Source organism: Cheilinus undulatus, linkage group 14 (assembly GCF_018320785.1).
Source record: "Cheilinus undulatus linkage group 14, ASM1832078v1, whole genome shotgun sequence".
Taxonomy (NCBI): Eukaryota; Metazoa; Chordata; class Actinopteri; order Labriformes; family Labridae; genus Cheilinus; species Cheilinus undulatus.
In genome coordinates this window covers 39,157,057-39,179,337 of record NC_054878.1, presented here as the reverse complement: position 1 = coordinate 39,179,337, position 22,281 = coordinate 39,157,057, and the positions used below count along the sequence as shown (strand labels likewise).

At 40.7% G+C, this 22,281-nt stretch overlaps 1 protein-coding gene across 1 annotated transcript in view; it reads right to left on the bottom strand.

Moving 5' to 3' along the window:
* LOC121521338 (exostosin-1) overlaps nucleotides 1-22,281 on the bottom strand; it is a 340,957-nt gene that overhangs the window by 3,089 nt on the left and 315,587 nt on the right. The window contains exons 11-12 of the mRNA XM_041805269.1: nucleotides 11,018-11,178; nucleotides 8,219-8,390 (exon numbers count right to left, since the gene is read on the bottom strand). Of these exons, the coding sequence (XP_041661203.1) occupies nucleotides 8,219-8,390; nucleotides 11,018-11,178 (333 nt within the window). The remainder of the gene's footprint in view (nucleotides 1-8,218; nucleotides 8,391-11,017; nucleotides 11,179-22,281) is intronic.

Here is a 22,281-nt window from a genome sequence, read left to right as displayed (position 1 = left end):
TCTTTAGCCCCTTGGATTCTCCTGTCAACATGGTGAGCAGCAGTGTTCATTTCATCGCCTAAAACTAAACAAAAAACGAAACAAACTTTTTTTCCATGACAAAAACTAGACTAAGACTAACAAAAATAGATCATTGATGACTAAAACTGACAAAAACTAAGTTTAGTTTTCATCAAGATGGCTAAAACTAGACTAAAACGTAATTTAGTTTTCGTCTGACATTCAAAGTCTGTGATATTTCTCCACTGTGGGTAAATCTGTCAAAAACAATGCATCTGCAGCTATTCTGCCTCTCAGCTGTAGAAAGCAGGGACCCCAGGATTGGCAGTGTATAGAACTCATTACCATGATTTAGTACCAGATTCAGGCAAGAAAATAAATGTTTGGACTAAAAGTAAAGACTAAAATGTGAGGACTTTTTATGGACTGAAACTAGACTACAACTAAAAAGGAGAGAAATGACTAAAATGTGACTAAAACTAAAATGCATTTCATTTAAAGACTAAAACTTAGACTAAAATTAAAAATAGCTGCCAAAATTAACACTGATGGTAAGGAAGATTGTGCCAGACACAAGTGCCCTTGTTATTCTGTGATCATTTTAAATGTAGCAAAGGCCAAAAAATAATAATAATAATAATAAAAAATTAGTTCTAGTGATATTTTTTCACACATTTTCTTGTAATGGATAGCTAGATTTGTTAGAAGGTAGTGACTGATTTTTCCCACAAACCCTGGTCACAATTCACCCTCATTCTGAGAGCTTGGTGCAGCTGTGATGGCTGCTCCCAGCTGGTGGCTGTTACTAATCAGCTGGTCTGAGGCTGTAAAGGGAGCAGGTTGGGTGTTTGGCTCAGTTGATGGTGAGCACCAGTAAAGTCAACAGCATCAGCTGGCTTCTCTTTGTTTTGGGGTTTAAGAAAAACAAAAAACAACAACAAAAAAAAAAACTTAAGGGCATGTTTGTGGGTCTTTCAGTGTCCACCATACTCTCCATATCCCACCATTGTTGTTTTTGGATAAACACATTCAGCTTGAGGCTTTTCATTTGTTTCTTTATGCTGCAGTCTAATAATCTTGATTACGTGTGCAGATCTTATGACCAGGTTTTTTATATTTTGAAGAATCATTGTGGTTGAAACAAGCTGAAAACTTTTTTAGTGGATCCAATCTCATAGGATACCTTGATGAAGTGTTACTAATGAACACATCAGGAATGGCATCATGTTGACTAATCCCCCAGCATGTTGTGCACTGATGATGGCCTCCTTGCAGACCATTAAACGGGTAAAAGATGTCTCACATGACTGCATCTTGATGGTTCAGGGTCGTGGGAGCGCTTCCATGCTGGTGCAGCAGCTCCTTATCGTGGACAGCCTGTCATTACATAGCAGGAGGTGTTGCTCACACTGTACTTCCTGCTATTTGTTTTCACCACCTGCTCCTTCAGACAATCCAGGTTCATCACGCTGACAGAGCTGCACGACCTGAGCAGCTGGTTCACTCTGTGGGAAATCCCTCCAGAAGTTGTTGACACTCCAGTAAACAGCAGCACAGCCAGCCAAACTGACAGAAAACATACAATGAAGTGTCTTTCCAGTGCTGTTGGGAAGTACAGTCTGCTTTGACACTTTTTCAGCTCTATCTTGCAGGTGGAGTAACTCACTCTGTCGGTCAGTCTGTGTGTTGGTCCAAACAAACTCACTCTGTTAGTGCAGCCGGGGTACTTATTACTTGGGAGTGCTGCAGAGCCAAGAGTGTAGCTGATCACAAATCACACACAGAGTCTCTTCTTTCAGCTGTTTTCAAAAAATGTCCTTAAGTTACAAATTTCTATTCTGGCACACCAAAGAAAGTCATCATGCAAACATCTGCACTACATCAATTTGAGACTCGATAAGGATGTGAGAATGTCATCTGCATAAAACTTAACCTGTGCTCCTGATTTATCAGCCTGAGAGTGTAGCCTTCATCTAAATTAACATAAACACAACTCTATATCTTCAAGACCTTTCTCCCTTGTCAGAATGTATTTTCACAATAAAGTGAAACATTTCAAGAAGTTTATGTTTAATGTTGATGAATAGCTCACAGGAAGAAAATATCCACTATCTTAAAATATTAGAATATAACAAAACACTGGCCAAAGAAAGGATTTATAATATAAAAATGTTGACCTTTTGGACAATTATGCTCATTTCTGCACTCAGTAATTGCTCAGTTTCTTTTACATAATAACTGCATCTTTGTGACGTGACATGGAGGCAATCAGCCCGTGGCACTGCTGGGGTGTTACAAGGCTGTGGTTGCTCTGATAGCAGCCTTTTGCTCGTCTGTGTTGTTGAGTCTTTCATCTTCCTCTTGACATTTCCCAAGAGGTTCTCCATGGGGTTCAGGTCAGACCAGTTGGCCAATCAAGCACAGTAATACCATAGTCAGCAAACCAGTTTCTGGTAGTTTTGGCTTCACTGTGATCAGGTGCCAAGTACTGCCGGAAAAGGAAATCGGTATCTTCATAAAGCTTCTCAGCAGATGGAAGCATGAAGTGCTCTAAAATCTCCTGGTAGAAAGCTGGCCATGTTGATTCTGGACTTGATAAAGCGCAGTGGACCAACACCAGCAGATGACATGGCATCCCAAACTATCACTGACTGTGCACACCAAAACAACTGGACCTCAAGCAACTTGGATTCTGTGCCTTTCCAATCTTCCTCCAGACTCTGGGACCTTGATTTCCAAATGAAATGCAAAATTTAGTTTCATCTGAAAGCAGGACTTTGGGCTGCTGAGCAATGGTCCAGCTCTTTTTCTCCTTGCCCAGGTGAGATACTCATGATGTCTGTGTTTCAGGATTGATTTGACACTAGGGACATGACACTTGTAGTCCATTTCCTGGACCTGTCTGTATATGGTAGCTCTTGATCCACTGACTCCAGCCTCAGTCCACTCCTTGTGAAGCTCCCCTAAGTTCTTGAATCTTTTTTTTTTTTTTACAATCCTCTAAAGACATCCCTGTTGCTTGTGCTCCTTTTCACTTTACCTTCTAGTCAGCTCTCCATAAATATGTTTTGATACAGTCTGCCCTTCCACTGGGGACCTTCTGTGGCTTACCCTCCTTGTAAAAGGTGGCTACGACTGTCTTCTGGACATTTGTCTAGTCAGCAGTCTTCCCCATGATTGTGGTTGTGTGTGAGTGAGAGAATGAAGGCTTAGGAAACCTTTGCAAATAAGACTTTTTCACAATATTCTAATATCAGCATCACAGTTCAAAAGATGACCATGCAAAATTGTGACTTTCAGTTGATTGTGTCTGTCGTTTTTGGATCTGTTTTTTATATTGTTACAGACATGACAGTCTTGTCTTCCCCATGAAAAAGGAAATTAAAAATTTAAACAAAATGAACACTAAGCCTATCTAGAAATATATATTTAATAATAAAACCTCTGAAAAGTTTAGTTTTCATCAAGGAGACAAAAATGAGATCAAAATGTTAGTGCTGGACTGTTGGATGTTCAGCAGCCCTCGTGACATCACCAGCCCACATACTTGCCCCGCCCGAAACCCAGCCAGGAAGGAGGTGAAAAACTTTCTAATGGTCTCAATCCAAAATTCAGTCACATGTAGATCTCAGTGTTTTCACATGTTTACAGCAACTATATTCCAGCATATCTAGTGCGTTAAGACAAAAACTTTGGATTTCACTTTACTGGGTCTTTAAGTAAAAATGCTCGGAGCTAGTGCACAAAAAAGTTGGAAATCTTTGTTTAGAAAGACGCTGAGCTCTGTGTTTTCCCCACAGGCGTTCTGCAGCATTGTCTCTCTCATAGAGAACAACTGAAAAAGACCGTGGTGCTCAGAAAAGAAGACCAAATGGACCCTTCGAAGCCAAAGTTCCCATCCCAGCAGATCAGATATACAAATAAGATTCTCACTGCAGTTTTTGGAACTATGCATCTGTTGTTGTGTCTGAATAGCTGCTAGGCAACTCCATGATGCTATCATCTTTTGCTGCTCTGTGTCCTCGCCTGGTTATCAGACGTGGACAGAGGGAAGGGAGGGGGTGGACCCTTGGGTGGCTGCTGCTGGTGGATGAGTTGACAAAGGGGGCAGCTGAGGGCAAGGTGGAGGGCAGCGGCCCATTTTGATAAGCTGTTGCACGGGGGCGTGGAGTTAGAGCAGATTCATCCTGAGTGCTGCAGGAGGGCGTCAGCGGGGAGACTGAGGGTCAGGAGGAAAAATGACACAGCAAAGAGTCGCCACTTTGACTGAGACATCTCTGCTCTTTAAGAGCGATAAATACTGAAAGAGCTGGAAAATATATGTTTAGTTTTACTTCTTCATGTAAAAGTTTTCTTTGGTAGAAAACGCCTGAAAGCAGATTCTGAAGTAAAGCAGAAAAAATGTTAGACTGAAAAAGAGAATATAAAGAAAGAAAAAGGATAAAAACAGAACAAAGAACAAAAAGATGATAGAAAGTAATGAAGATAGAAAGCGAATGAGAACTGAAGGAAATTAAAAAAGACTAAAGAAGAACAAATAAAGTTAAATGAAAAGTAATGAAGATGAGGAGAAAAGAATCAAAGAAATACACAAGACAAGAAATGATGAAGACAAAGAAAAAAGAAGAAGGTGGATATCATAATGGAAGAGCATTGGCAGAAAAGTAGTGATGCAAATGGAAAACTTTCTTGCTCATGATAGTTCTGCTTGCAAGAAACTTCACTGTGGACAAAAGTATTTGGCCGCTCTACCAATACAGCACCAGGGACTGACGATACTGCATTCAAATACATGCACTTAAACACAGAGTTGGCCCCCTTTGCAGCTATAACAGTCTCCACTTTTCTTGGAAGGCTTTCCACAAGATTTTGGAGTGTTTTTGTGGGAATTTATGCCCATTTATTCTGTAGTGCATTTATGATTTTGTTGTCAAAGACCTAGCTCATAATCTCCATTCCAGTTCATCCCAAAGGTGCTGGATGGGGTTCAGGTCAGGGCTCTGTGCAGGGCAGTCAAATTCCTCCACTCATCAAACCATGTCTTTACAGCTTGCTTTATGTTGGAATAAAAAGGGGCCTTCCTCAAACTGTTTCCACAAAGTTGGAAACATAGCATTATCCAAACTGTCTTGGTATGCTGAAGCATTCAGACTGGCCTTCACTCGAGATAAGGGGCTTAGCCCCATACCATTATCCCTCCTCCACTGAACTTCACAGTTGGCACATTGCAGTCAGGCAGGTAACGTTCTCCCAGCATCCACCAAACCCAGACTCACCCACCTGACTGCCAGACAGAGAAGTGTGTCTCACCACTCCACAGAGCATGTTTCCATTGCTCCAGCTGTCATTGTTGGTGGCATTCAGGAACCACTCCATCTGACCTCGACATTGGACTTGAAGTAAGGCTTACATCTAGCTGCCCCGCCATGGAAAACAATGTCATGAAGCTCCCACTGCACAGTTTCTGTGTTTACTTTGATACCAGTGGAAATTCAGAACTCTTCAGCGGTGGAATATCCAGCAGGGATGAAAGGACACAGACCGTCTTATAGCAAAGGTAGCATCCATCACACAGCTAGGTACTTTACTCACCTCTGGCAAAGAGTCTGATTAAAACCCCTGAATTCAACAATTACCAGATGTGGGCAAATACCATTGTCTGTATATTGTATCACAGGCTCACCAGAAACAATTTAATGGGCATGCAATAGTATTTGGTTAGCATGGCACCAGAAACGTACACTTTATACCTATGTTTTAGCAAATATCCATAGAAAGTAAAGACAAAAAGAGAGAGATAAAAAAAAAAGGAAAGACAAAAAAGAAAGAAAAGCAACTGTACAAAAGGAGACAAAAGACAAACATACAGAAAAAGGACGTAAAAAAGAAGGAAAGACATGAAGGCAATGGAAGACAAAAAAGCTAAAGAAACGCTAAATAACAAGGGCAGGAGCCAAAAAGACACCAAAGGACAAATGGGAAGAAAGACAGAGTCAGAAAAAATGAGAAAAAATCCCTGATAAAAACATGAGGGAATAAAAGAAAGAACAAAGGACAGAAGGGACAAAACACAGACAGGAAGAGACAAGAATAAACAAGGTTGGAGAAGAGAGAAGAAACAAAGACAACATGTATAGAATGCAAGACACAAAAAAGAGAAAGAGAGTGACAAAGTATTGACAAAAAAGTAAAAAGACAAAGGAAGGGGCAAAATGGCAAAGATGGACAAATGAGACAAAAAGTCAAGAATGACCAAAAAAAAAAAAAGACAAAATACAAAAATAATAGACAGTCATGAAGACAGAAAGAGAAAGACAAAAGAATGAATAAATAAATGCAGAGAAAAATAAGAATAATTCAGAGATATGGAGACTAAACAAATGTGAGCCAAAAAAGACAAGAAAAGAGAAAAACAGACAACAACTTAAAGAAAAGACAGAATGAAAGAAAGTGAAGGGAAAAAGGAGTAAATCTGCATCTGCTGTGCTGCCTTCACAATTAAGACATTAATCACTGAGTCCATACTGCCGAGTCATCGTCCTGCCTGTGGTCAGGCCATCAATCAGTACGTGGCTTTAGGCCGGCCACACTAAAATCCCACACATACACTCTCTTATAGTGAACGTGCACACAGGGAGAAGGTCAAAGGCTGTAGGAGGCCTGAAGATTCTCATCACTGTTAATTCAACACAGCAAAGTGAATCTCTGTCTTCTTCTTTATTCATAAAAAAGGAGACAGGGACGACAACATTCTCTGAAACATGGAGCCTTGCTACTGCTCTGTTGAAGGGCCACCATGGATTATTTGACCACTCACAGTGCTTTGGAGCAATATTTGACACAAATTACTTCAGACTGTCATTTACTTTAGCTCAATATGAAGTGTAAGAAAATGCATCAACACGCACTTCCCACATACGTTTGTCACCTTTGTCTACTTATTAATGTTTGTGTCAGTAATGATCCAGGGTAAAGAAATTCAACAACAAAGTCAAGAAAAGAAAATATCTATTTTAACATGAAAGCTCCAAAGTTTGTAAAGACAACTTTACACAGAGGACCATCCATCCATTTTCTTCCACTTATCCAAGGTCGGGTTGTGGTGCCAGCTTAGTAAGTCCACCCAGATATCTCTCTGTCCATCTCTTCCTGGGGGATTCCAAGGTGTTCACAGGCCAGATGAGATATATAATTCCTCCAGCAAGTTTTGGGTCCACCCTGGGGTCTCCTTCCAGTTGAACATGCCTAGAAGACCTCCACAGGGAGGCGACCAGGAGGCATCCTGATCAGATGCTCCTTTCGAGGCAAGGGAGCAGTGGCACTCCTTTGAGATCCCTTTGGATGTCTGAGCTCCTCACCCTCTCCCAAAGGCTGAGCCCAGCCGCTTTCCTTTCCTGGTCTCATTTTTTTGGTCATTACTCACACTTCATGACCATAGTGAGGGTTGGGATGAAGTGTTTTGCCATCCGGCTAAGCTCCCTCTTCATCACAACAGCACGATACAAAGTCTGCAATACTGCTGATGCTGCACCAACCTGCCTGTCAATCTTGCAGTCCCTTCTATCCTCACTCATGAACTAGACCCAGAGATACTTGAACTCCTTCACTTGGGGCAAAGACACTCTCCATATCCATAGTAATGTCTTAAGTTGTGGTGTCAAGTCCACCCTGAACTCTTCATTGAAAGTTGTGTCATTGTTCGGTTGCACCAAGGAGATGTAAGGTTGACAAGTAGAACTTTACGTCCAAACTAACCAAAATCTGTCACAAATATGATGTTTTTACTTAAAGGTCACGTGCAAAATAAACCTTATCAGGCTTTTCAGAAATGTGTGCTGAAACAAGCTGCTGTCAGATTTTCCCCTCATGATGTCATGTGGGGGTTTGCCACGCCCTCAGGTTTGGTTGGCCCTCCCCGCTTGGAGGAAAGTTCTGCCCTCGTCTCAGAGCCACATCCATTTCCTGAGAGGGGCGTAGTCAGACAGCAACTTTTAAAGCCACAGACACAGAAATGGCTAGTTCTGAGCAGGGCTGAAACAGAGGGCTTTTTAGACGTGCAAAAAAAACAATACTGGAGTGTTTTTTTTCAGCAACAGACTTCACAGGCATGTTTTGGGGACCTCTGAGTCCAATATAAACTTGTCTTAAAAGGGTAAAATATGTGACCTTTAATTCAACCTGTTCTTAAATGTACTGATTGTAAAGCTGAAAACTGTACCTGGCCCATCATGGTTTCCTTGTACTGCTTCTTCTGCGTGACTTTGATCGGTGGCTGCTTGGTGACGGCTGAAACCAGGAAGTTCATCAGGATGTCCTCACAGTTGGAGATCCGGTCCACTGTGGTCAGCAGGCTGGGAGGGATGTAGTGTGTGTACAGGTAGTGATAATACCTGAAACATACATGAATATAAAAAACAAGACAAATGAGCTTCTTTGCATATTTACCTCCTCTCTTCTGCTCTTCTTTCTTGTTCTGTATGGCGGCTGTGTTTGCTCTCTCAGCATCATGGGAGCTCTAGATCACTGTCATCTTTTGCCCTGCCAAGGTCTGCTCACATACACACATTATCCACCTTCCCCTCTCTCCCGCTGACTCATTTCTTCTTCTGCATGTTGGCATTTGAGATTTTAAATAACAAAAGGACTAAAGAGTTGCTCTGAGCGTCCTAACAATAGAACAATGAAGAAGCTGTTTATCTGCACAACAAAATGCTTCAAATCCCCTCACTCACTCTCCTCGCTTCAATTTACCACTCTGTTAAACACTTTGACTTTCATTTCGTGTTCAGTCACAGCTTTGTGCCTTTTTAAAAACCATGTTAGAAGACCAGGAAGAGATGGAGGAACATCGTTTTTAGCGTTTCGTTTTTCTATTATGATAAATGTCAGGGATGTGAAATGTTTTAATGTGGACTTGTTTTCTCTGGAGATTAAAAAGTCATTTTGTGATGGTGACAGGTAAAACTGCACCATGAATAAAACCACAGAGCTTTCTAGCATTACACTATCATTTAGTTTATTTGTTGTCATGAAAATGAGTATGAAATTACAAATTATAATGAAAAACAATGACAAACTAAATTTCAACAAGCTTTTCCACAAACACCAATTCCATAAAAGTTGGGACAGTGTGTAAAATGAGAATTAAAACAGAATACAGTGAGTTGCAAACACTTTCCAACCTATATTAAACTAACAACAGCACATTCTAAGACACATTCTAAATTTAATGCCTGCAACCTGTTCCAAAAAAGTTGGAATTGGGGCAAAAAAATGCTGGGAAAGTTGCTGAATCCTTAAAAACACCTGGACATTTCCCCAGGTAAGTAGATTAACTGGTAACAGGTGATCTTTCCTCAATCAGGTATAAGGGCCTGTGTCCACAGCAGGTGCTTTTTTAGCACTGGCTGTGCATATTTTTAATTCAAAAGCAGGGTGCACGAAGCACCCTCAGTGTCAGCTGTTTTTATCACAGGGTTTAAAGCACTTTCAGTTATAAACTGTTCAAATTTTGAAACAGCGCTGCACTCGTCAGTGTCCCCTCTCTTTCACTTGCCAATCAAAATCAAGAAGGGGCGGGACTTCTAACAATGGCGGAAGAGAAATAAATCTGACTTGTGCTTTTGAGGGTAAGGTCTACAGCTACTGCCATTCTGCGTGAGTCACAACAGCATGGCTTCACAGTAAAAGAGTGTAGGTACAGTCCAGACATGTATGGAACATTATGAAGCACAAAATACAACTATGGAACCCCACAATGTTGAGCAATTTAAGATGAACATCAAGCAGGAATTCAAACTCAGCACCTCATCAGTTAGTGTCTTCAGTGCCAAGACCAGTGATACGCAATATGTGGCTCTTGAGCCACATGTGGCTCTTTTGTCAGGATTTGTGGCTCTTTTATGTCTTAATTTCAAATATTATTCCCACAGAAAACCTTAAGAAAAGAAACTTTGACCTCAGAAATTATCCATTACAAGTCAAATTAGTCAGTTTGTTTCAAACACTTACACAGTGATTGTCAAAACAACTGTCAACTTTTATTTTTGTCTGTATATTTTCATTGTCCTTATTTGCAACTATTTTCCCCTCTTTTTCCATCTTTTTGCCACTTTTAATCATTTAATGCTGCTTTTAGCCCATTTTTGAGAATTAGTTTTGCCACTTTTCACTAGTTTTTGCCCCTTCTATTCTGTTTTTTGAGATTTGCAAAATTTTTTGCCCTATTTTGCCTTTTTTTTGGCCACTCTTTGCCTTTTTGAGCTGCCTTTTTTTGACAATTTTTTGCTATCTGTAACTAATATTTTTATCACTTCAAACCCATTTTTGCCACGTTTTGCCTGTTTAAGTGGTCTTTTGCCATTAAATGCCACTTTCCCCCCAATTTTTGCCACCCTTTGCATATTCCAAACCTTTTTGCTACTTTTTTGCCCATTTCAGTCACTTGACTGATTTTTTGCGACTTTTTGACCATTTTTGCCACCTGTAATTAATTTTTTGTCTGATTTTGCCTTTTTATGCCTATTTTGCCCCTTTTCACCCATATTTTTGCCACTTTTTGACCATTTTTGCCAGCTTTAACTAATTTTTGTAGCCATTTTAACCCTTTTTTTCACCACTTTTCTCCACTTAGATTGTGGCTCATGCAAAACTATTTTTCAACAATTTGGCTCTTTGGTTGAACAGGGTTGAGTAACACAGGCCTAGATGCTTAAAGTTTGTTATTGGAGGAAAACATCATAAACAAGCTCCTGTCCCAACTTTTGTTGGGGCGTGTTGAAGGTTTCAACTTGCATATATTTCCACAAAACTATAAACTGTATTTGATTAACATTTTCCACAGTGTCCCAACTTTTTTTGAAATGAAGTCTTGTACTATGAACATTCTTATTCAGTTGTTTTTACAAGGTTAGTTTTTGTAGTCTTCTTTGCATTTTCCACAACATATTATAACATAATTATGGCAGTTATTCTCTATGAACACTGAAAATGCAGCAGAGCCTCAGTGTGTTTTTACCTGTGATAGAAGGCTGCTCCTGTGAGGACCATGGAGTAGTCATTGGTCCATTTAGAGGTGTAGCCCCAGCGGGATCTGGAGCTGTCCCAGTAGTGGCTCCTCGCAGGATAACCAACGATACGCTCTGGGAAACTTTGCCAAACGATAAAGGCGAAATCCACCTGAGGGAGCAGAGAGTAAAGAAAAAGGGCAGAGGAGAGAAAAGAAGAAGAGGTCAGCAGAAAATAAAGAGCAGGATAAAGTCAGAGGAAATAGATGAGGAGAGAAGTGTAGGAAAAGAGGACATGGTAGATCTGATATATGAATGCACTTGGCTTTTACACTTTCTCTACTATTACCTTTCCTTTGTCTCTAATAATTTCAAATAAGAGTACTCGACAAACTAAAATGCGCTTTCATACTTCACTAGTCTCTGAATCTTTGTTCCACGTTGTCTGACTCACGCCACCCCACATATCAGATAAAGACCAAACGTCTCATGGAGCACCTGGTGTCCTTGAAGGGGCTCAGCTACCTGCTAAAGAGCCTCTTTTGAAATCAAAAACACCATAGACACGAACAGGCGGCCACTCCAGAGAATAAGGGGATCAGAACGTAATGAAATACCTGGTAGCACACACGCTCATCCACACGCACCTGCTCATGAGCTGAGGGAGGAAATTAATTAACAGGATGGCAGAGGTGGAGAGACAGGTCGGGGGGAGGGGATGGGAGTGGATGTTTTTTAGTGATACCTTGCGGCTTCTGTCACAAAGTGTGTGAGCAATTACTGTAAAGCATCTGAGCTAAGCTGAGAGAGGTTGGAGCTGACATTCTCGCTGTAGCCCCAAAGAAACTGACATGTTACATGGTGTACGCAGGAATGAGTCTAATGTGTCTGCATGTTTCAGAGCAGGGCTGAAGGATTCATGATATCAGGCTAATATAATTTCAGCCTTCAGAGATGAAAAGACTCTTGTTAATGTGAACTGACATACATGAGTGTTTACAGCATGTGTGTTTACAAGTGAGAGATGGACAGAAACTCATAATCTGTCTGTTTTCATTATGTTTTAAAGTACAGGCTGGAGGATGTCGCAGGAATGTAAGTCCATTTATGTGCATTAGTGTGTGAGAAGCCAACCTGTCATCGATGATAGCTCGGTTTACCAACCCTTATTTCAGTCAGAAGCACTTTGTCAAGAAACAAACATGATTTATGGTTCATAAATGTTCTCTTTATTAGCAGTTATTGATTTGCTCTCATTGCTGTCATTTATACACTCCTGATCAAAATGTTAAGACCAGCTGAAAAATTGCAAGAATTTACAATTTGCGCTGTTGGATCTTAAGAAGGTTCTAAGTAGTAAAAGTCAAAATGCAAAAAGAAGAAATGTGAGTGAGAAAACAAAAAAAAGTAAGCAATTTATTGAAAACAACAATTAAACTGAAATAGGCTGTTCATCAGCTGTTTAAATAAAATACAAGTTTCAAAAAAGACTCAGTAATTAGTAGCTCCACCGTTCTTGTTGATCACGTCAAAAATTTGTTTGGGCATGCTTGATGAGAGTGTTTTCAGGAGGCTCCACGTGGTGAAGATGGCTTCACCAAGGGCATCCACTGTCTGGAACTGATGTCCATTTTTATCATCTTTCCTTGCCATCCATCCCCAAATGTTCTCAGTTGGATCTAGATCAGGGGAACACGCAGGATGGTCCAAAAGAGTGACGTTATTCTCCTGAGAGAAGTCCTTTGTCAGGCGGGTATTGTGAACTGCAACGTCGTCCTGTTGAAAAATCCAGTCATTACCACACAGACGAGGGCCCTCAGTCATGAGGGATGCACGCTACAACATCTCCACATAGCCAGCTGCCGTTTGACGCTCCTGCACATCCTGAAGCTCCGTTGTTCCATTAAAGGAAAAAGCATCCCAGATCATGGTAGCGCCCTCTCCACTGTGATTGTGATTGTGTTTTATTTCACATTTTCAATTTTGCATCTCAAGATTACAACTTAAACTTATGGTGTTGACTTTTTATTTCATGCTTTGACCTTTTTAACTCAGAATGTGGACTTTCTGTGTCACATTTTGTTTTTTTAGATTCCCAATTTAAAATTTTAAGTCTTATTTTGACCTTTTCAACTCCTTATTTGGCGTTTTAATTCCACATGTTGACTTTTAAACACATGATTTCAATGTTTTCTAATATTTGACATTTTAAATTCATAATTTTTACTTTTTATATCATATTTTGACCTTTAACACTCCCAATTTTTAATTTTGATAATATTTATAACTTTTTAAGTCATCCTTTTGAATTCTAGCTCATATTTTGACATTTTTAATTAGTAACTTCGGCTTTTTATCCCACATTTTGAACTATCAGACTCACAATTTAAATTTTTTTTTAAAGATTTATTTTTGGGCCTTTTCATGCCTTCATTTGATAGAGGAAGGACAGTGAATAGACTTGGAAACAGGGAAGAGAGTGGGGAGAGACATGGGGCAAAGGGCCACAGGCCGGATTCGAACCCGGGCTGCCCATGTACATGGGTAGCGCCTTAAACCACTCGACCATCTGCACTCCCATAATTTAAAATTTTAAGACATATTTGACTTTTAAACTCATGATTTCAAATTTGATCTTTCATTTTGACCTTTCAAACTTATGATTTCAACTTTCTCCTTGTATATTTGCTCTTTGAAAACATCATTTTTCCGTGTTCTGATCTTTTGAACTAATAAATTGGAATTTTCATCTTAAATTTGAGCCTTTAAAATGATCATTTTTACTTTCTTGAATTCCAAATGACTTATCATCAGTGCTGTGTTTTTCATATTTAATTGCTGGTGAAAATGAGGTTAACAGTCTAAGGTTGTGTTGACCCTGTTTGGCCCTCAGGTTAGACCTAAATCCAGAATACAGCCCCTGCTGTGATTGAGTTTGACAACCCTGGCCTAGTGGTTTATGGCACGCCCCGTGTACGTGGGTGGCCTGGGTTCGAATCTGGTCTGTGGCCCTTCCCCACATGTCTCTCCCCGACTCACTCAGCCCTGTTTCTGATTCTATCCACTGTCCTCTCTATCAATAAAGGCATAGAAAAGCCCAAAATAAATCTTTATAATATATAGATTATAATATATATATTATAATCTATAATCTATATATTATAATAATCTATATATTATATATATACACACACACACACATATATATATATATATATATGTGTGTATATATACATATATATATACATATATACAATCTTGGTCTTAAAATGAGGGGTGGTGATGCACACAGCTTTTCATAAGCAGTCTGTCCCTTTAAAAATATTTTTATATTTCTGTGCTTTTTGTATTACGTCACATCTTTGACAGGCAAAAACAAGAGGAAATGATCCTGGAGTGGTACCTTTAACTCTGTATTTTGACACTTTTGCAACACAAGTGTGAGAAGTGGCTGATGTGTCTGGGTGCATGTGTTGGCATCTGTGTGATCCATACTAATAAGTCCTACAAGGCCAAAATTGATCTGAAGAGCGGAGGGTCAATCCAGTGATAGATCTGCAACAAATCTCTCTGGACGTTTGGCTTTAACATGCCCAGCCTTATGAAATGAAGAACAGTTGCATCACATTTTCAGGCCCTCTTCCTCTCAGTATGTGGTCTTTATCGGTGCGTTTTTAGAGCTTGTCTGTTTTTTTTATTCCTCACCCTCTGAAGCAATGCCCCTGCGATGCTTTCACTGTCAACTTCCATCAGATAAAAGTGAGGAAAATGTGTCTTAAACGCAGCACATATCCAGCTGTTTTGGAGTGCTGTGGCTTTGATGAAGTTTCACCAACAATCTCAGCGTGATCCCAGACGACCAGCTGGGGTCTAAGGTCCAAACTGTGGCCACGAGTGGCTACCGCGGGTTTCTCCTTTAAAACATCTTTTCAATTATAGCAGCTCTCACCGGGGATTCTGTGTGCTGTGTGGTTATGTTTGGTCTGGATGGATCTCAAAGTGTCCTCCAACAGTTATAAAGAAAACTCTCCTCGAGCAAACTTTCAGCCTTTGGAAATCTTCTGCTGTCTGGGGAGTTTGAATCAGGACAACTGTGTCTGTGAAAGACCTTTGTCTATTAAACAAGATGTAGGAGTGTTAGAAGATGAGCCACATGTAGGCCATCATGGTGGAAAGAAATCCCACAGGATGATGCCAGACTTTTTCTTTTCTTGGCACACGATGCAGGTGCCTTCTATTTTTACCTCCCGCTGTCGTCATTTTCACATTCAGCATCAATGATGTCAGGCAGAAAGCAAGCATGCTCCTATAACGATGAAACCTGGTCTAAAGTCTACAGCAGCATCCACCCATCCATTTTCCTCTGCTTTTTCAGGGTGAATCAGGGTGGCAGCAGGCTAAGCAGTGAATCCTGAGGTGTCCCCAGATCAGATGGCATAAATGATCTCTCCAGTGAGTTCTAGGTCCGCCTAGAGGTCTCCTCCAAGTTGGACTTGGCTCACAGACCTCCAAGACTTCACTCTCCACACAGAGTACACTGATGTAAGCATAGTTAGCCTTCTATTGATCCTTCTGTTCCTCAAGGTTGTCTAAAAACTCTGAATCCCTGAGAAAAATTTTACCAGAAAGGCTGATTTTTCTAATGCAACACTCCCACACAGACACACATCAGGGTTGCCAGGTCTGCGATTTTCCTGAGGAATTGGGCTACTTTTTACATAGATTTTTTTGTCCAAGGTTGAGCAGGCCTATTTTGATGTCCTGTGTATGTGTATTTACTATCCAAATCAGAATAAAGAACTTATTAACCCTCAGAAACAACTAAATCAACCAGCAGAGAATCAGGAAAACATAGAACATGGCACACACCCAAAGATCCGCTGTGCCACTCTGCACACAGACATACAGAAGTAGCACCCTTGCACTTACACAAGCAATTATGTGATGTGGCAGAGGTTTTACTGGCTCATGTTGTATGTCAGCGCTGGGCTTGGTGTTGGGCTAGTTTTTATTGGCCATTGGGCTAGATTTGTCACCCAGACCTGGCAACCCTGACACACATGATCAGGCATGACATAGATGTTGGAGACATGCGGCTGCGTTAATCCTAAAAAGTGTTAAGTATCGAAATAAAGTACAGTGCCTATGTCACGCCCGGCTCAAAGACATGACAAAAACAAGGAGATGTATTGTTTTAACTAAAAAGTGAAACGGTTTTATTACGAAAATATTGATTAAATGATTAACAACTGAAGTTAATATTAACTAAACTAGCAAAGGAGATAACTAAACCAAAAATGTAGTGCAACAAGGAATTGCTGTGCTGGGGATCAGAGCAGCAGCAGAGAGAGTGTGACTGCCAAAGGCCTTATACACCTGAGGGATCTGCCCAGGTGTGGCAAACACACCCACCAAGAGACCGACAAGACAAAACGCCAGTACAGGGGAAAACACAACAGCAGGCCCTAGAGGCAGGCTATTTCTGTGTCTGTGGCTTTAAATGTTAATGAGCTGTCTGACTCCACCCCTGACTTAGGAGAGGAGGGCGGAACTTTTTTCCAAGAGGGGAGGGCCAACCGAACCTGGGGGCAGTGCTAACTCCCCAAATGACATCATGAGGGGAAACCAGAGAATGGCTTGTTTCAGCACACATTTTCTGGGAGGTGGAGAAGGTGGGGGTGGGGGTTAATCTTGGGGGGGATTGTGGAAAGGCCAGGGGCACATATTTTAGTTAGACAAGGCTGAAAAAGTGCATTTTGTATAATATGTGAGAAGGGGTTTGACTGTTGTTGACTTAGAGGTCTTTTGCTAAATGACTGTCTTGTAAAAGTGAAAAAAAAAAAAAGGGGAAAGAACTCAAATTTTGACCCCACTGTTTTGTTGTATTTTTGATGATAAACTTAAGGTTAAATTGAAGTTTACGGGGGTGTGTGGTTCTGGGTTGGGACCACGTTTCCATGGAGATGGTGTGTTGGCCTCTGGCCACCAAGGCCTGCTGTGTGATCTCCCCTGTGTCTGCTTGTCTTCTGTCTGCATCTGCAGGTTGGTGGTTGGTGTTTGCCACAGCTGGGCAGACCTGGCCAGTCCCTCAGGTGGATAAGGTCTACCAGTTAGTCTCCACACTCCCTCTGCTTCCTTGATTACTCATCTTTACATTTAATTTTTTCTTATGTTAGTTTAGTTCCTCACTTTTTAGTTTAACCCTATATCTCCCTTGTCTTATCATGTCTTTTAAGCCGAGTCATGACAATACTGCTTATTCTGCAGACTGAGAACATGCCAGCACCCTACACGGACCTAAAAAAGCCCTTTAAATTCCAAGAGGATCACAGTTCAGCCGTTGCTGTAGAGTTTCCACATCCAGCATATTGAAAATGTCTTCCAAAGGGCATATCACAGCAGCATGCTTGGCCGCCCAATGAGAGACAAAAGCTTTGTCAGGTTTTTCCAGTCGTATTCCCTCCTCTGATCTCCCTTCATGGAATAATCATACATTAAATGAGCCAAAACAATGTTATTATGGAATTGGCACAACCGATCTTCCACTGAGGTATTATAATATGAGAAAAAGTGTACCGTTCTCTCTTGCACAGTTCCACTCACTTGACATATTTCATCTAATTTCAATAAATCCCCTCTTCATATTAAAAGGGCAATTAGAGTAACGGGTTAGTGAGCACAGCAAAGACTCACTCTGCTTCCTCTTTATTATTCCTCTCTCTTTTTCTCCCTGACATCTTCCTCTTCTTCCTCTCCTTCATAAAACATGCTCATAAAAGTTTAGTCATACAAACTCGCTCGTATTGCTGTGCCGCAAATCGTAGTCGTAAAGAGTAATTGTGATCCCGTCAGCGTAGAAAAGGTGAGCATTGACTTGCTCCCATCAATAAAACATCCCAGAGTTTAAAGATACATCAGATCTCTGGGGCTCATCGGGTCTCACGATCATTAATGATGGCATCTTTAACGTGCCGACGGGAAACCAGGGTCCTGTTTGTAATGACTATTTAAGTAGAGGCACTCATTGAGCATCACAGATGAGCTGGTAATGATCATTTTACTGCCAAATGCTTAATATTTCAAAGATCTTTTAAAAAGCATGCTGAAAAACTACACTGCTATGAAAAGTATTTGCCCCTTCCTGATTTCTTTCTTTCTTTCCTTTTTTTTCTTTTTATTTTTTTTGCATATTTATTACATTTTAAATGGTTTCTTTTATGAAGGGAAAAGCCATCCAAACCTACATGACCCCGTATGTGAAAAATGGTCCCTTTTTAAATCATGAGTTAACTGTCTGACAAAGTGAAGGAGGCTCAAAACCACATCATGACACCAACTAAAGAAATTCAAGAACACATGAGAAACAACATTATTGACATCTAGCAGTCTAGAAAAGGTTACAGAGCCATTTCAAAGGCTTTGGGACTCCAGCGAACCGCATAGAGAGCCATTATCCACAAGCGGAGAAAACTTGGAACAGTGGTCACCCTTCCCAGGAGTGGCCAGCCAACCAAAATTACTTTAAGGGTGTATTCCCACCAGAGCTGTTTGGTCCACTTTCCTGGATTGTCAAGTTCGTTTGGAATGGTATAAAAGCTCACACCAACTCTGGTGCGGACCAAACGAGCGTATTCTGGTCTGCTTGAAAACTAGGGGTCTCGGTCCGCTTCCAAATGAACCCTGGTGCGGTTCATTTGAGGTGTGAGAGCAAGTGGACTGACTCATGAACCAAAGGCAGGAAGCGTCATAAAGCGTAAGGATATATGGATTTATATGTGATTTAATATATTCAAATACATGTCGGTACCCTGCTTGCCGTCTGTGTAGCCATAGCAACACATCGTAGTCTGTGCTAATTATTCGTCTCATGTAAAGACATAAGACGCTGGACAGACATGCTGGACAGCTCACCACCTTACTGGCTGCTTGTAATACCTTAATGCAAAAGCAGAAACCCCAAAACAGCGTATATTCCATGTTTTTTTGATTGTTTATGTGGGAAAAAAATACTGGCAGAAGGAGATGGATTTCTGATTTCGTCTCCTTCTCCTGCTCCGTTTGACCAAGAGCAGTGTGAATGCGAACCAAACTGAAGGAAAGTGCAACAATGTTGCAATTTCTGTTCCAAAACGGACCGAGTCCCCTGGACTATCAGGTGTGAAAACGACACCTGATAGTGCACTGATGACTTATCCAGGAGGCCACAGAAGAACCTAACCTGACACGCCAGATGGATTTGTTTCACACATCGATCTGGAAAACCTTCAATACTAAGCATTTAAGAAAAGGCAGAGGATTTGAAAGAAACTCAGAGTGTGATTGGATGAACATTCTGTCCGTCACATCTTTACGGGCCAATCACAGCAACAAAACACGTAGCAGCTATCGAGGTGCGCGTGCACAGCTACCAAGGAATAACGCGAACCATAGCGACTGTAGTCATGTCAGTACACTACTTTTGTCATTTTTGAAAAGAAACAACTCACTGCTGTTCTTTGTTCTCCTTTTAATGAAGAAATGCTGTCAAGTTTTGACAAAACTGGCACTTTAGCAGCATCCACGCTAAGCTCTTCTGCCATAATTGCACCGGCCTCTTGTTGCTGCTTGCATACGTCAGGACTCTGCCATGCCTGAGAGTACTGCCCCTTGATGCTGATTGGTCCTGTCACTTTCTAACTGGGCCCAAACAGTTCAGTTGGGAGCTTTGCAAGATGGATTCAAGATTGAAAAATAAGGAAACGGGCGTATCCATCTGCTTCGCAGGGTTAAGAAGAACCCAGAACATCTAAAAACCTGCAGGCCTCTCTGACTCAGTTAAGGTCAGAGTTCATGCCGGAGGGAAACTGGGCAACTAAACCTGTAGCTACCACCTCATTCTCCTCAAATGACACTGATTAGGCAGAACAGTTTTTGGCTTGGCACAAACAATGTGGACTGAAGCTTTACAAGATAGATTTTCCTGATGGCAGAGATGGCCAATCAGTTCTAACAAACCTTATCCACAAAATTCCATATGTTCTTTAAACTCTCTGGTCAGTGGATTTGAACTCTCATTTGATAAACTGTAAGGTTTTTTTTCATTTTAAGCTAAATCATTAAAGACCCCATGTTTTCTATTTACCTCTTTTGATTTTAATAAATGAATTGAAATCGATTAGCCACATTTGCCACCCCTGACAATGGTGGAGTCCTGAGCTTATGTTTAGGATCTGAATTGGAAATCACTGCATGGGCTCAGGAAATTCTTGTCTGTCAGCATAGTTCACTGTGCCATCCTCAAATCTAGATAAGTCTGTATCATACAAAGACAAAGCCCTATGTAAAAAAGATCCAGAAATGCTGCCACCTTCTCTGGGCCAAAGCTCATTTACAATGGACTGTGGCAAAATGGAAAACTGTTCTGTGGTCAGATGAATACAAATTTGAAATTCTTTTTGGAAAGTATGGACGGGGGGGCGTAGCCACAAGCCGTGTACATGGGGTGGACCTAACCAGTAGGCAATCTGCGCACCTTGGAATTGTTTAAGATTTGAAAATCCTCTAATGTGTGGCCAGTCTTACATCCAGGCCAGTCCAGATGAATATCGATACACGTGCAATAGAAAATTAATCTCCACCCACGCTGTCTAGGTGTGATGGTCTGGCTTTGATAAATTTGATTTGGTATAAATTAAACTGGAGTAATTCCATAGCATGCATTGTTTAAGAACCATTTAAGTCAGAAGAAGGGATAAACCCACAGTTTTTATGATCCAATAAAAGCTGTGATTCAGTTTTGTGGCTGTACAAAGTGTTTGTCTGACACCCAATTTATACAAAACTTATGCTGCAGTAGCTTCACTTGAGTTATTTGAGTTAGTAACTTTGCCATCTTGTCAAAGTCTTGATTAAAAAGGGAGAACCGAGCCATTATTTCCACTCCTGACAAGGCTTTAGACAATTCACTGGTTTCTAATTTGTTCTAAAACAAGAGTCCATGTAACAAACCACCATGGTGTTCCTCATCCTTTCTTTTAAGTAACGGCTGAGACTTTAATCAAAGCGTGGCTCTGTGTTTTGACAGTGTAATGATACAGACAGAGGTAATGGCTCTTGTAAAACTACTGACTCTGTGAAAGCACTTTGTTTTTCATTATACTCTCGTCAATGCCCTTTTCTACTCGCTTTTCTTTATTTCTTCTTACTCTGATTTTTGCTTTATTGTCTTTTTTCCACCTTTTTTCATCACCATCTTCTTTTCCTCCCATTCAGTTGTTTTTATCCCCCCTTTCTTTGTCTCTTCTTCAATTTTCCAGCCTTTGCCTCGTATTTCTTCTCCTCCCTTGTTTATGCCTTCCTTTTTCTAAACAGCATCACCCTGGTCGTTTCAATCTCATCACCACATTTTAAGGTTATTTAATCAAGACTCAGTCCAAAGCAGCCTCACAATGTGGTGAATCTCAAAACATCAACAATATTGAAGCTCTGATAAGAACCATAGAACTGTTCTGTATTTTAAAACTGTTGTCTGGATTTGTTGCTCTAACTTTACTCTCTCATTAGTTCAGTTTCACCTAATGCATCTGAAATCATCCTTTAAAGGCAGATCACATTTACCTGCCCTGGCTCAATGGCCGCTGCAGCATTTGGCAAAGTGGTCTGATTTATTTCTAATGAATGGTATTCATGACTGTGCGTGGACCGACTGCCTCATTTCAGGAGGGATCAATACGATGTTGGGACTTCACCTCTATTCACCATCGGCTGGCATCAAACTGGGCCGACTGGAGCTACATGAAACATTTCTACAGCCCCAAATTGCCAGAATAATAATAATGACAATAGTAATAGTGATATGAAAATGATAATAATAATACTATTGATATTATTATTATTATTAATAATAATAATAATAATAATAATAATGATAGTGATCATGATAATAATATTAGTAATAATAATAATAATAATAACAACTAGAAAAGCACTCAGAGAGCGCAGTCATCTGCCATTAGCCCTATCTCCCAATAGTGAAGAATCCTTTAAAAAAATTCCCGGATCTGTCCCCATGTGCCCCCCACCAGAGAATTCATCAATTACTCCCTCCCCAGTGGGGTGGAAACACTGTGAGGCAAAGCACTGGCTTCGCTACGGGTGCCAACAGATGCACTGACAGTCTCACCCATGGTCTCACTGGATGACTGAAAGTCATGTCAGAGGGTGAATATTCCTCTATTCCTCCCAGCATTGTGAGTATTCTCGCTACAATTCGCTTTCTCTTTGTTACACTCTGACT